General features: G+C 39.4%; 1 protein-coding gene across 1 annotated transcript; it reads left to right on the top strand.

Moving 5' to 3' along the window:
• The first annotated feature begins 449 nt into the window (after nt 1-449).
• On the top strand, nt 450-1181 carry LOC126764223 (putative nuclease HARBI1). Its single transcript, XM_050482024.1, has 4 exons — nt 450-475; nt 534-705; nt 765-955; nt 1013-1181. Exons 1-4 carry the CDS (start codon nt 450-452, stop codon nt 1179-1181), a joined length of 558 nt encoding a protein of 185 aa, XP_050337981.1.
• Nucleotides 1182-16749: the final 15568 nt, after the last annotated feature.

The following is a 16749-nucleotide window of genomic DNA, read 5'->3' as shown; positions in this document are numbered from 1 at the left end:
AAAAATAAATGACTTCTTTTCAACGTCAAAAAAATTATAAATTTATATGTACATAAACAAAACGTGCAATATTTATTATAAAAAGCAACTGTCGCAAAGTGCCGACTTTTTAAATTCCTATACATGTAATATGAATTTTCTATGAATTTAAAGTTTTGTTAATTTTCGTTAATGTTTATTGTTCTTTTTTATTAAAAATATTGAATGAAATAAATTAAATCAAATAAAAGATTTGTTTTCGTGCAACATTACGCGATGTACGGTTATAAGATGTTTGTGCATGAAATTTGTAAGATATCCGCCTAAAAGGAAAAACCGGATATAAGAAAAATGTTAGTGGCATTTTTAGAGTTTCTTATATGCGGACTATACTGTATATGCTTTGCAGCAGGTCATAGAAAAACAAGAGCGCAACAATGGGTGATGAAGTTGGACTATTTTACTTTATGATGAAAAAACGAGAGGATGAAAAGAGGTAATGTATTAATGTTTATAATTTTGCAATAATGGATAACAAGGTGCATATCTTCTAGCTACATTTGCAGGCTCAATTTGACTGTTTTGCGAAACAAAGAAAATCCGTTTTCATACGAAGAGAACACATTTAGGAAGTTCTTTCGATTTCCCAAATCCTTGTGCTGGGAACTCATTCATCAACTCAAGCCGTATGACGAACAGCAAACATCGATTCCATTTGAACTTCGTGTGATTTACATTTTAACCTTAAAGAAACAGTATGTCTTCATGCAATCAAATTTCTCTAGTTTATTTCAGTTTTATATTTTTTATTCAATGGCTCATATCAGTGTTGCGTGGGAAATGCATATTTTGCGGTGATGAGCCAACCCACCATTTCCCGTTGTATCGAATATATTTGTAAATTGGTGGTGGAGCGTAAACACGGCGAAGTGCGTTTTCCTAATTCTGTTGAAGAATACAATAGAATTAAGACTGGGTAAGTTGTGTTCCAATTTAAAAGAAAACAAATCGCTATACAACAATTTTATTCCAGATTTTATTCGAAATTTGAAATAAAGAGTGTAATTGGAGCAATTGATTGCACTCATGTTGGCATAATTGCACCTGCCTTGTCAAACACAGTTATACCGCAAGATTATATGAACAGAAAAGGTTATTATAGCATTAATGTTGGAGCGGTAAGTAATATATTCAATAATTAATTAATAAGTAATTTTCCCAATAGGTTTGTGACGATGAACTAATTTTGTCATGTCATGACTCCGGTATATGGACTACTTCGCCAGCAAGAATAAAGCTTATAAGAGAACACTCTGATGGAGCTTTTAAATGGCTTTTGGGTGATTCGGGATATCCATTGGAGCCATGGCTTCTTACACCGGTGGCAAACCCTGAAACACCAAATTAACAAAATTTCAATACTAGGCACATAAGAGCAAGAAACACGATTGAAAGAGCATTTGGAATTTTAAAATTACACTTTCGTTGCATTTCAAAAGAACGTACATTGAGGTACAAACATTCGAAAGCTGCATTATTTGTTTATACTTGTACAATATTTCACAATATATTACAAAAACGTGGCATTTTTCTAGATGAAACCGAAATATTGCCAGATCGATCACCTCCTGAAAATGTGGGAGCAATCTCTGAAATCCATTCGGGGGAGTATTACACTCGAGGCAGAGCAGCACGTCAAAGGTGCATTAACACATTAGATAATTAAAATTCAACCAATATATGACTCAATTCAAACTTCATTTATTTCATTTATAAAATAAATAAACATAACAATAAATAATTGATAAAAAGGAACGTTTTTCACTTTTACTTTTTTGTACAAAAAATATAACAATAAAATAATTGATATATACATAAAAAGGAACATTTTGCACTTTAACTTTTTTGTACAAAAAACATCGCAATAAAATAATTGATATGTACATAAAAAAGCACATTTTTAACTTTTTTGTACAATCTTATGTGTTTTTCATAATGGTCTGAGCAAGTGACACCAACGCTGACGTTAATTATTAATAGATTCCGTGTGTTTATTAACGGAATTTAAAGTTTGAATACATAATGCTCTATCCTCCTCGGCTTTTCCTTTCATTAAATCCATATAATTTCTAAACATTTCGTCCGTCGTCATTTTTTTGCGACGGGACGATGACGGAGTGCAGTCAGTGGACGCATCCGAAGTCAGGGGTGATGGTGCAGCTGTGAAAATTACTTCTTCCTAAATTAGAAAAAGAAAAACCAATTATAAATTCTGCTCACTCGTATTGGTCTTTCTTGCTATTCTTACCTCTGTGCCAATGGCTGGTACATCAGCCAACCCATCAACCGCGATTGACCCTAACGTATCCAACGCTCTCTGCTCCGTTTCAGAGAGCTCAAGTGTTGATCTGGGACCGCCACCTGTCACCAGCTTGTGCGCCTTGGCTTTCCTTGCACGTGACCTTATTTGGTTTTTCCAATGGCTCAGATTCTATAAAACAAAGGGCATAAATACATACATATGCCAATATCTATGGTTAAAAATTACCTCTCACCATTTGAAGGGGTTTCGGGTGGGCCCTTTTTGGGCATTTAATTGCACGGAGAGTTCTGCCCAAAGCTCCTCAACCCTTTTCGGCCGCGATGGGTTGTTTTTATGCAACTTTATCTCCGGGTGAACCCGCACAAAGTTGAGATAGCACTCGATTTGCTCCTTCGAGGTGCGCAACACTTTATTATGATCTGTAAAAAGATACATCTATATATGTAAAAGAAAGGTGTTGTCAGTTACACCATTTATAACTCAAGGACGGTTGGACCGATTTGGCTGAAAATTGGTGGGGAAGTAGCTTAGAACCAGGGTAAGGGCTCTTTATGTCAAAATTTAATACAACTCGTAAATACAAAAATTATATTTCAAATAATCAGCATTTATTCAAAATTCATGTTTGTAAGAATCATTTGAATATTTCATTTCTTTAAAAAAAAAAACAGAAACAATAAAAAAAACTTCACATCTATATACATATATAGTATAGTATATAAAAGAAAGTTGATATTAGTTACACCATTTATAACTCAAGAACGGCTGAACTGATTTGGCTGAAAATTGGTGGAGAAGTAGCTTAGAACCAGGGTAAGGACATAGGATACCTTTTATCTCTTTATGTCAAAGTTTAATACAACTCATAAATACAAAAATTATATTTCAAATCATAAGCATTTGTTCAAAATTCATGTTTGTGGGAATATTTGAATATTTAATTTCTTCAAAAAAAAACAAAAAAAAAAAAAAAAAAAAAAAAACCTCACATCTATATATACATATAAAAGAAAGTTGATGTTAGTTACACCATTTATAACTCAACAACGGCTGAACCGATTTGGCTGAAAATTGGTGGAGAGGTAGCTTAGAACCAGAGTAAAGACATAGGAAACCTTTTATATCTTTATGTCAAAATTATTTGTTCAAAATTCATGTTTGCAGGAATCATTTGAATAAATACGTACAATTTTAAACAGAGTCTTCTCAAAAATAATGCAATTGCTAAATATTTGGAATAGAAGAAAAGAACTGCAACCAAATACGCAGTGAAATAGATTATAACTGGCTCAGTAATCAGTCGTTGAGTATGTATTATACCACGTGCATCCCAAAAGACTGATGTCATAACTTTTCCCGCCGCCTTTTTCGTTTTTCCACGCCTGAGAACCGGTTCATCAGGTTCATCATGGGCAGTCCACTACAATGAATGTCGATTGGACTCCAGTGGGAAATGATGGAGCTATGTTTCTATCACTGACGAAAAATTCCGGCTTTATTCCGATTAGAGAGCACTTAAACACTTCTCAGAATCAGTTATTCGTAGTTTTTGTTGAATTATGTACTTGGGAGGCATCTATTTTGCTCATTTCGCCTGTTTCCAGGTTAGCAAATATCTTTTCAACTGTGTATTTCCCTGAGCCCAAATTCAACAGTATTTTCCCCAAAAAACCAAATGCTTTATTAACACACGAAATGCTTTATGATCCATTTATTTGTAAACTAACACAAGTTGCTTCACAGAATATTATATCTCATTAATTAATAGTTACATACACCGTCGAACTGTCATCGTAACCGGTTGCTCTGTGCTTATTGAGTTTGTTAAAACGGTATAACGGTTTGTTCTGCGTTTATATTACGCTCGTGCTTTGTTTGTGAATTAATTTTTTTATCGTTTTATATCTTTTCAATCATCTTTTTGTTAAACTAAAATTCAATAAAATTAGGGGATAATAGATTATCTCCAATAATGAAAAAGAAAAGAAAAAAACCAAATCCGATCCCGTTAGACCAATTTCCAGAATTACCAGTCTCAAACACGGATGATCCAAAATTTTTGGTCATGTCATCGCTGGACGACAACAAGCTACTTAATTCGTTATCATGCTTCGCTACGTATAAAGGTATTCAAGCAATCAGTAAGGAAGTAAGTAAAGTTACTGAGCTACGTGATGGTAGCCTACTGCTCTTTGTAAATAACAACAAAACAGCTAGCAAATTTCTTTCTGCAAAAATTTTACCTGGCGGAGGTCATATCAATGTCAAGCTTCATAATACTTTGAATACGGTTAAAGGCACCATATACGCCCCATTCCTGAATAACTTATCAGAAGAAGATATTGTTGATGGTCTTAAGGAGCAGGGTGTTTCTGCTGTACATAAGTTTTCACGAATTGCTGACGGCTCCCGTAATCCTACGGGTGTAGTTTTATTAACTTTTGATAAATACAAACTTCCTGAAAGAATTGATGTTGCCTGGAGGAACCTCACTGTCCGTCCGTATTACCCTAATCCTATGCGTTGTAAGCAATGTCAATTAATTGGCCACACAGCAAAATACTGCCGTAATTCACCTTCTTGTGTCTCATGCAACCTCCCTTCCGATCATACCCCACCTACTGAATGTAAGAGAATAATGTGTGCAAATTGCTCGGGCGACCACCCGGCATCATCTAATACTTGCCCTAAATATCAACAATCCAAAGAAATATTAAAAATTAAAACTATTTATAAATGTAGTATGCGTGAAGCTGTTACCAAGTATAAAATTCAATTTTCTTATACAACTTCTAATGCAAACTCTTTTGCCTCTATAGCTAAAATTTCTAACAATACTAATCAAATCAATAATGAAACAACACCTAATAACAAATCCAACAATCCTACCAAAACTAATCTAACAACAACTACAGACATCAATTCATCTAAACAATCCCTTCCAACCCATCCTACCTCCTCTTCTGTCACTTCTCCTACCCCTCTCTTTTCCCCTTTATCCATCTCTGACTCTCGTAGCTTAACTTTTTTCTTTTATAAGTTTACATATGATATGATTACACTTCTTCAATGGAACATTAACGGTTATGTTAATAATTATATTAACTTAGAGTTACTTATGGGATCGTACAATCCATCTATTATCCTGTTGAATGAAACTCACCTATCTTATAATGCCTCAGCTTTTACCCCTTGGGCTTATGTGGGATATTTTATTAATCTCCCACATAACACCACCAACAAGCAGGGAGTTGCCATCCTAGTTAAAAGAAATCTACCTCACGTATTACTTCCCATACCCCTTTCAATTTTTTCTTCTGTAGCTATTGAGATCCTCGCCCCCTATAAAATTTCAATCATCTGTGCTTATTCCCCTCCTGATCAATCATTTTCTACTACTGAATTTTTAAATCTTATTTCTTCCGGTTCAAATCCTTTTATCTTGTGTGGTGACTTCAATGCTTGGAGTCCCCTTTGGGGCTCTGCTTCGGCTAACTCCAAGGGACGTAGCATTGAGGATGCCTTACTAAGATCCAACTGCATTGTTTTAAATGATGGTTCCCCCACCCATTTTTCCACTCACTCTACCTTCACTAATATTGATCTTTCCATATGTTCTGCCTCCCTCTCCTCAAAAATATCCTGGTGTTGTATTGATGATCTCCATGGCAGTGATCATTTTCCCATCCTTTCCAAAATATCTACTTCTCGCCCTCATTCATTTTTTAAGCCCAGGATTCGGTTTAAAACTGATTCGGCTGATTGGGATAGGTTTGAAGAAGCCTGTTTTTCGCATTCACGTTATTTCCCCTTTTCTTCCAATATAAATCAAGAGGCTTCTAGAATCCAAAAAATTATACGTTCTGCTTCTAACTATTCTTTTCCCCTTTCTTCTTCTAAACCAGTCAAGCTTGCTCCTCTTTGGTGGAATAATGAGCTTTCTGCACTAAGAAATCTGAAACAGATCGCATGGCATCAATTTAAACGTTTACGTTCTAGTGCAAACTTAATAGCTTACAAAAAATCCAATGCACTTTTTCGCCATAAAGCTAAGGCTGCTAAGTTTCATTGTTTCCAAGAATTTACGAATAATATCACTTCTTCTTCGGATTCTAGAAAAATCTGGACTGATATGAAAAGACTGGCTGGTTTATCACCTTCTTCTCCTATCACTTATTTAAATACTCCTCGGGGCACTCTACTATATCCCAAAGATATAGCCTTAGAGTTTGCCACCCACTTTTCCAATATTTCTTTGGACTCCAATTTCTCTTCTGATTTTTCCTCTAGTAAACTTTCTTCTCTTTGCTCTCCTTACCTTCCTCCTTCCACCTTATCTCAATCAGCTGAATATTTAGATGCCGATATATCTGAACTTGATTTTAATTTAGCCCTCTCGTCAGTCAAGGGCAAAACTCCTGGCATTGATAAAATCTCTTACCTTATCATCAAGCACCTTCCTCCATTCCTTATATCCCGTCTAGTCAAACTTTACAATAGTATTTTTCTCAGTGGCAACTACCCTGTCCTCTGGAAGACTAGTGCGATTATTCCTATTTTAAAACCTGGTAAACCTCCTGGTGTGGTCAGCAGTTATCGTCCCATTTCCCTTCTTCCTTGCCTTGGTAAATTGATTGAAAAGATTATTGCTACTAGACTCGCCTGGTATGCTCAATCTAATAATCTCATTTCGCACAACCAAGTTGCGTTCAAGAGGGGGCAGGGTACGTTGGATGCTCTCCTGCACCTTGATCACTTTATCTCTGATACTCTGTCCCACAATAATCATGTTTCTATTCTTTCTTTAGATTTCCTAAAAGCATTTGACAGGATTGGGATTCATGTAGTGTTAAGACAGCTTAGTAGGTGGAGAGTGGGTTCTCGTATTTTTAACTTTGTCAAATCTTTCCTATCCAACCGTAAATTAAGTGTTATCATATCCAATGTTTCATCCTCTGTTCTACCATTAGATAATGGTACCCCACAAGGGTCACCGCTCTCGGTGATTCTATTTACTATTGCATTTGATGAAATCAGTACCATTCTATCAGATTTTGTTACTATCCGGCATCAGATTTATGCTGATGATTTAATTTTATTCTCAAAAACTTCAAATTTGACTTCAGTAACAATTACTTTCTCTGAAATTTTATTGCGTCTTTCTCGTTGGTCCTCTACTTCAGGCACATCAATATCTTTTCCTAAATCGAAACTTTTTCATATTTGTAAAAAACATCAATGTACTATCCCAACGCTCACATTTGATAATACAAACATTTTGTGTACAGATAGTATTAAGTTCCTTGGTATTGTATTAGACTCTAAGTATACATTTAAGAAACATTGTCAGTATATAAGAAAAAGACTTTTTGTTAATTTAAATATTATTAAATACCTCTCATGTAAGCGCTCACTCATCGGCTCGGCTTTACTGGTCAACGTCACTAAAGCCCTCATCTCATCTGTAATTAATTATGGCTTGGAAATTTATGGACATCATTCTAAGAATCATCTAAAGATGCTTGCTGCGCCCTATCATTCTTCAGTTCGTTGTTCTCTTCGAGTGTTTCCAACATCGCCAATTAAAAACATACTGACGGAAGCTGGCCTACCTTCTCTAAAAGATGCAGTGGAAGAAAGCTTAAATAAGCTTTATTCAAAACTCATACTCAGCACGAACTTTACTATAAAAAAGGACTTTCAATCATCACTTTGCAGAAAGAGGTCTCCTAAAATACCGTCTTCTATTTTTAAAAGTGCTTTGTTTGCTAAAACCAATGAGTTGCCGCTTAAAATATTGCTGCCTTGCAGTAAATATATTCCACCGTGGAAAGTAAAGGAATCTTCTTTCATTAGTGATCTTACTTTTCTTCGCAAATCCATCACTCCAAGCACTGTGTATAAATCTCGATTTTTGGAATTATCTGCGCACTTCAAATCTTTTGGTTGGCAGTTTATATATACTGATGGCTCCAAATCGTCGCATACATCTTTTGCTGTAGTTGATGATAACCAACAAAGAATATCGTATGGTTTATTATTTCGATTTTGTTCAATTTTTACCGCTGAAGCTACGGGTATTCTCAAAGCTGTCCAGTATGCCCAACAAAACCTTGGTAAATTCATCATCTGTACAGATAGTCTATCGTGTTTTCAAGCTTTAAAAAACCGCAGTAACTACAATGACGTCATTATTGGCATTAGATCGCTGTTGTTTTCGTTAGCACATAGACTAAAAATAATGTGGATACCCGGTCACTCTGGAATCATTGGAAATACTTTTGCGGACTCGGTGGCTAAGGAGGTGTGCATCACTCCAACAACTACATCTGCCTTGTTTGTTAAGAGTGATATATGTAAAACGGCTTATTATTCAACAAAGATCCACTAAATTGGCGCTTGATTGGATGAATTACAGACACCACTACTCTAGAATAAATTCAAATCGTATCAAACCATCCTTTCCGTCATCGCTTTCATCTAATTATATCATTCCATATATCAGACTTCGCATTGGCCACTCCATTATCACACACGCTCACATACTAAATGGCACTCAGATCAACCAATGCCCATTTTGTGATTCAGATTTAAATCTATTGCATCTTCTGCAACATTGTCCAGCACTTCAAACTCATAGACTGTCAAACTTCAATAATACTGATCCAATAATTTTATTGATGGATCCCTCAAGCAACAACATTTCGAAAATCTACAACTTTTTGAAAGACAGCGACCTTCTTCGACGCATATAACATAACCAGTCGGCCGATAGCCCATGATGCTAGTGCTGCGTATTTTCTTAAGTTTGTATAATAATTGTATTATTATGTAAGCTTTTATAAAATAAAATAAAATAAAATAAAATAAATAAAAATAAATTAATAGTTATAATCCAACCAATAGAAATCATATAGATGGTAGTAGTATTATCTATGTATGTATCAGCCACAGTGAAGCGTGGACGGGTCCTCTAGTTATACATACATATACTATAATAATCATAAAATAATAAAATTTGTTTTGTTTACAATTACTTACCTTCCTTTTCCATTATTATCAAATATAAGGATGAACACATGTGTTAATCGATAATTTTGTGGTTGAATTTTTTCATATTTACTTAACAATTGATTCAGATAAAATGCATATGTTAAGCATTTATCATAAACTATTTCAGTATTAGTTTTCAATAATTGTACTGTGCAATTATTAAGAAGAAGTTTTACTGCTGAAATTTTATGAAAAAAAACTAATTGCATGCAATCGTTTCATACATGACGATTGTGCACTTGCACTCATCTCTAATCAGCTAAACTAAACAGCTGAATGCTGCCCTTCTTTTCACTTCACTATTTGGTGAACATTCTTGACTGTATCTGCTAGAATACCAAAATGAGACATCCTGACTAATAGAGTCACTAAATTACGATTGTGGCAATTAGAGACATGAGACAATCGTGACAAGCAGAATACCGATATGTATTTAAAAACGGAACAACGGAACTCTTCTTCTTCTTTACTGGCGTAGACACGGCCTACCTGACTATAGCCGAGTTAACAACAGCGCCCTAGTCGTTTCTTCTTTTCGCACCGTGGCGCCAATTAGAGATTCAAAGCGAAGACTGGTCTTTACAACGGAGTGGAGGTCTTCCTCTGCTTCCCCGCCGGTTACTACTTGAATACTTGGAGTGTTTTCGTCCATTCGAACGACTAACTGGCGTAGCCACTGTCTTTTAATTCGCTGAACTATGTCAATGTCGTTGTATAACTCGTACAGCTCAGCGTTCTATCAAATTTGATATTCGTCGTTGCCAATACGCAAAGGACCACAAATATTCCGCAGAACCTTTTCTCGACAACTCGTAACGTAGACTCGTGAAATGTTGTCATCGTCCATGCCTCTGCACCATATAGCAGGACGGTAACATTGAGAGACTTGTAGAGTTTGGTTTTTGTTCGTCGAGAGAGGACTATACTTCTCAATATCCTTCTCTGTCCAAAGTAGCAGCTGCTTCGGATTTCGAGGCTGACGTTGTTGTTATAATTATCAACAGTGACGTGGGAACCTAGTCGCAACTGCAACAAATGCTTGTTTGACAGGAGATATTTCGTCTTGCCTTCGTTCACTGCAGAGTTAACGGCGCGGGTGTACATTCTAATAAAAGATTGTACCTGCTCCATTAAGTTCTACAGCTCGAATTATTTTCTCCAACAGAAGGCTGAAGAAGTCGCACGATAGCAAGTTGCCTTGTCTGAAACCTCATTTGGTATCGAACGGCCCGGAGACGTCTTTTCCGATCCTGACGGTGCTTTTGGTATTCCTCAACATGAGTTTACACAGCCGTGTTAGTTTTTCGGGGATATCAAATTCAGACAACGCGGCATAAAGGCAACTCCTTTTCGTGCTGACGAAAGCAGCTTAGTAATCGACAAAGAGGTTTTGTGTGTCGATTCTTCTTTATCAAAAGGGGGGTCTTTCATCCGAGGCTGGTTGTTACTTTTCATTGGAGGTGTTTTTTTTTACGTGGCGGGTCCCAAACTCAGCGCACAACCCTATGTAGGGGATGTTTCGTCTTCTCACTTTAGCTTGCCTTCAAACGGCAAACGTTCTTCGGCTATCCAGAGGATACTTGGCCGAAGACCGGAAATCGTGAGCTGCTTGAGTCATATGTAAAAGAATCTTTTCTGGCCACTCCCAAGTGAACGGCGATCAGAGGACTCTCCTCACTTGCGTTCACTTCTGCACATGACTCCATCCACCTAGGGCAAGACGAAATATCTCCTGTCATCAAACAAACAGTCGTCACACTCGTGACTTGGCTCTCACGTCACTGTTGGCAACATCCGGTGTGTTTAACGTGGGTACCAGCTGACGACAGCCTTACTCCACGGCGCTCAAAAGCACAGCGGATCAAATCAATGCATTGATCAGCGCCCTGAGAATGCTAAGCATTTTCCGTATCAATTGGCAGTGTGGAATGGACACACTAACACCCTTGGTCGGGTTCGAGGTCCATCTAAAACCTCTGCCGTGCATTGGGTCCGGCACCCGGTTGCAATACAACTCCACATTCCAGCATTTGTGTTTTAACCACAACCACCACGATGAGCAGGTTGTAGCTACCTCCAAGGGCTCCTGCTCCCCGTGGTACCAGAATTAAGTCTCCGGTCAGACCTCGTAGCCGAAACTACTACCAGTTAAGCTTCCATATGGCTCTGGACTGGTGGCCAGGGGTTGGACCCCATACATACAACACATACACACACCAATCAAAAAAAACTAAAACCTAATCCTTAGCTAACCGCCTTCGCCGCTAAATAATTCGCGCGCAAACGACCCTAACTGTTCGGTATTCCGACTAGTGGGGATCCCACCACTAACATTTAATCGTCCATAAGTCCATCTAATCTCGATACCACCCAGATCCCTAATGTCCGAGTACATCGGGCACTCCGCAATTAAATGCTAACAATTTTCTAACTTCGCCCCACAAAAACATCCCGACGTATCCGATAGGTGTCTCTGATGCAAAAATGCATTCAGAGGCCCATGCCCCGTAAGCAGAAAACCCAGACTCAGACAAAATCTGAAGTCTGGGCTATCCTCAACGAACCCCACGTCCCGAATGTACTTGTACGTCACCTCCTAAGTACTATTGTCCCAATGTTTTTGCCACCTACACCTAACCCTATCATCTAGAAGCCTCTTGCTCTCTAGATATCTCTCCCTCTCCACATCATCATCGAAAATCCAATCATTCCGCAGCAATGACACACTCAAACCCCTTCTTAACCGGAATGCAACAGCACGCTGTATGACAATCAGGTCAAGAGAAGTGCACCTAATAAAACCTGCATCGCATCCATTGAGACGGTGCGACATACAGCCAAACAAGCAAGCATTATACAACGCTGAATTGAGAGGAGGTTTTGAGACCCCAAGACAGTCGTGGCTGCTTCCCACCATACAGCGGCTCCATATGCGGCACAGCCCACAAACAAGCCACGATATATGGTACAGACAGCACGACGTCCGAGATCCCAATCACTCCTCAAAATGCGGCGTATTTTGTCTACTGTTTCCTCTTCCACATCCTTTTACTCATGGTAAGCCCAGATATTTGAATTGCGTCACAGATCTGATGCTGATCCCATTCACACGGACAATCGGTGGACGAAACGGTGACAATCTGCCCTTAAGCAGCATTGCCACCGTTTTTTCCCTCGATATGTCAACCAACACACCTACACCCCAAGTATTCACGATCTCTAAGAGATCTCCTACCGCCGCTCTAGCTCGGGCCGCGAGCGACGGTCGTCCGAATACGCATAACACTTACAGAGTGGCTCGAGCTGCCCAAGCAGAGTGTCCATTATAAGGTTCCAAATAGATGGACCACAGATGGATCCCTAAGGGCAGCCACAAGCAACTCCAATCACCACACACCCATTCGTGCCGACAAGAGAGGCCTTTCTGTCCGAAAAATAACTCCGCCAAATAGCAATTTCCGGATAGCTAAGCTCCTCCAGCAGTTGCACCACCAGCTTAGGTAATCAAACACCCCCTTGAAGTAAACAAATATGCGAAGGACATATTTGTTGACATTCTCCCTAACTACATTCTGAACGTAAGATCTTGCATCCTCTATACTGCGTTCTTTCCTGAACCCATACTGCCTATCTGACCACATACCCCGCATTAGCTCCTGAAGCCGTTCCACCATGACTCTTTCCAGCACTTTTCCAAGTACTGGAAGGAGACTGATGTCCCGATAAGATCAGGGATCGCGCCTGATCTTATCAGGGAACTTCTGGAAAGGAACAACCCTAGCACTTATCCACTCTCGTGGAAAATATCCCTCCCAGACGCACTTATTATAAATGGCCTCTAGGTATTCTGGAATTAACTTCCATAAGCTTTACACATCTCTCCGTTCAAACCATCAAAACCTGGTGACGGTTTAGACCTAACCAGGCCAAAGGCGTACCACAACTCGCCTTCATCTAATGGAATGACAGGCACCTCTTGTGCTTGAGGTACCTCCTTGCACCTCCGTCCTGGGAAAGAACGCTCCTAACAGAACCCTCGCACACTCTCTCCACGACGATAACAGAGTGTCACCGACGCGAAAAGAGGGGAGATCCCCCCTCCCACGACCCCGGCAGATCCTATAGACATCTCTCCGTTCAAACCATCAAAACCTGGTGACGGTTTAGACCTAACCAGGCCAAAGGCGTACCCCAACTCGCCTTCATCTAATGGAGGGACAGGCACCTCTTGTGCTTGAGGTACCTCCTTGCACCTCCGTCCTGGGAAAGAACACTCCTAACAGAATCCTCGCACACTCTCTCCACGACGATAACAGAGTGTCACCGACGCGAAAAGAGGGGAGATCCCCCCTCCCACGACCCCGGCAGATCCTATAGACCTGACCCCAGGGGTCGTTCCTATTTTCCCAAACGAAGCTCCTCGAGTCTTCCTCTTTAATCCTAACTACCATTTCTTTGTATTCCCTAACCGCTCAACGAAATGCATACCTAAGCCTCAATCGCCTGACAGTCCACCTCTTCAAGGTTAACTCACGCGTCCACCATTTAATCTTGCTAGTCTTATAACTTTAACACCTCCTAAGTACCCTATCATTTAACACCCAAACTACCCCATATAGACGAGCAATTTGCTCGTTCACCCCTAGATGCCGCTTCCCTAACCGAGAGTCCATATTTGTTCCAGTCAGTACCAGTGGCACGCCACATCGAGGACGAGGTATTTGCATCCAGCCCTAAGATAAATGGGCTACTACTTCCAAGTAGTAGTAGCTTATCCATGTAACACAGGTAGAGCTATAGGGGCTCGCTATATTTACACAATAACTAGCGACAATCATCATACCGAACTCCCCTTCTATCGCGACACATCTTCCCAGTCGTGAAGAATCCACAACTACGCAATCGTAGTTGGGTTGGGTTCACTATTGCGACGTTAGCTCTAAGGTCCGTGAAAACCTTAAAATCCCCCGAAAGACCCCGGACCACACCGTTGGTGGCGTAGGACTCCTGAAGTAGGGCAATACCACACCCACCCTCAACAATGCAACCCCCCAACTTGCACATTACGGCATAAGAGACCTGACAGTTAAGCTGAATGATCCCTTCTCAATGGCTTGCGAGGGTGCGCTCAACAATGCCACAGTAAATCGGACAGGCAGCTGACATAATAAGATGCCCAGCTGGCCTACCCTTGAATGCACAGTTGCGGCAATGGGGTGCATTGACGCAACCGGCAGCTCTGTGGCCTTCTTGACCGCACCTCAGACAGACATCTGATCTAGCTCTACACTCAGCCTACAACGGGGCTATCCGAGCGCACCCGGAAAGGAAACCACTTGATGTAGCATTAATCTTCCTTCAAGAGAGCGGACATCAACTTGTCCGTACTCTCATCCTTACGTCAGATCTCTGGGACGCCGGGCTGAAGTCCTAGAGGTTCAGCCGGAGTAGCTCCTCCATGAATTCCTCATGGGGGATCTCCGTATGGACCCCCTGAGCCACAACCCGACGAACCAGCTTCTGGTTGACAGAGACGTCCAACCGTGATAAAAATCGTAATTTCTCAGTTCATATTGGTTCCAACCAATCCCCATATCTTGAAATCTCAGCTGGATGTCTTTAAGGCGCTTGTTTGTTCCCTTTGCTGTATAATAGCTGGATTCACTTGCTCTTGCAAGACTGCAAGGTGGCACAAAATGCAGAAATAAACGTTAAAAAATCAAACATTTGAACTTTTGTGGACGACGATAGTTATTGGAAAACTCTCGATGAATTGGATGGAAATCTTACAGTTATCTTCTTATCACTCTGCTTTCACTTTTTATTTGGCTGCTGCATTTTCTTTTTTGGCTAGGAGCACACCTTCTCCATTTCTTTTTATTAAAAACTGTTCTAATAATTTAAGAAGAAATTACAAAAACTAATTAAAACTTACCTTCCTCAGCAATTTAACGTGCAAATATGTTTTATGACAGCTGGCACAGAGGTGCAATCATTTTTTTACGTGTCATTGCACGAAAATTAACAAGAGTTTTGGTCTGACATATTTTTCAGTCATTGCAAATATTTTTCTGCGCGTGTTTTGTTGTTGTGTCATTGCACAAATGGGAAAACTCTGAAATATGTGCAATATTTGCACAGTACAAGGGTTTTGCAAGAGTAACAGAATCCCCCTAACATAGCTACCGCAAATTGTTCCGATTTATATAAATACACTACATCATTATTTGTAAACGATACTGCTGTTTTGAGTCCTGGAAACAATTCATATCGTTTTGCATAAATATTTTTCTAAATTGAAGATTCTTGTACACCCATAGAAAACACAAGTATTTTTTTAGCAGAAACTGTTCAAGTCTCTAGGTACCGAATGTTTGCACCCTTGGACTTTTTACCACAAATATCGATCAATGTATTAGATTTATAATTGGAATTCAGGGATAGTCATTTCTTGATAAAAATGTGTCAAAAATGGGTTGAATCGGGTCAATACTGCCATTAGATCCCATACACCTAATATAACGATTTTCAAATTCCCAGGTAATTTTATACCGCATAACATGTGAGTTATTTCAATTCAAATTAGAGAACGTGTTTTCTTAATAACAGTGTATCTTTGTGACCCACCCATAAGGTTCGACCTCGAGAATTGCAATTATAAGAAACAGTCTACTGATTTTCTACCCGATTTGTACATAAGCAAGTCTGTATAAGGGAAATATGGGACGCTATTTCAAGCTTCTTTTGTACGGCTGCAAATAAAGTCATTAGTTTTCGCACAAGGCAAAAGAACAGTTGGTACGATGATGAGTGCCATGTCGCATAGGAGAGAAAAGAGACTGCCCACCTCGCAACGTTACAATCGACCACATCACGTGCGGGATGAATATTATGACAAGATGATCGACATCGGCGACTAACAGAAGGTTTCAAGATCGGAGCATATTCTTGTAGAACCCCCAGAGGTGATCTATTGACTGATCTGGGTATCATACTGGAACACTTCTCCAGCCTGATTCCCCAATCGATGACGATGGAGCAAACGTTCCATTGTCCGACCAGAAAGTAGTTCGAAAATCAATTTCCCGTCTGAAAGTGGCAGGAGCCGATGGATTGCAGGCCGAGCTATTCAATTACGGCAGGGAAAAACTGACAAGGAGCATGCCTTAGCTACTTTGTATAATGTAGTTGGTCAAAAGCATTCTCGACGATTGGATTTTAAGTGTACTCTGCCAAATCCACAAAAAGGACCCCACAATCTGCGCTAACTACCATGGAATAAGCCTCCTCTACATCGCATATAAGATTCTATCGAGTGTACTGTGTGAAGGATTAAAGCCCACCTATCAGCGTGGTTTTATGCCTGGAAAATCAAAAACTGACCACATATTCAC

The sequence above is a fragment of the Bactrocera neohumeralis genome, unplaced genomic scaffold (assembly GCF_024586455.1).
Source record: "Bactrocera neohumeralis isolate Rockhampton unplaced genomic scaffold, APGP_CSIRO_Bneo_wtdbg2-racon-allhic-juicebox.fasta_v2 cluster09, whole genome shotgun sequence".
NCBI lineage: Eukaryota > Metazoa > Arthropoda > Insecta > Diptera > Tephritidae > Bactrocera > Bactrocera neohumeralis.
This window is presented reverse-complemented; position numbering and strand designations above follow the sequence as displayed.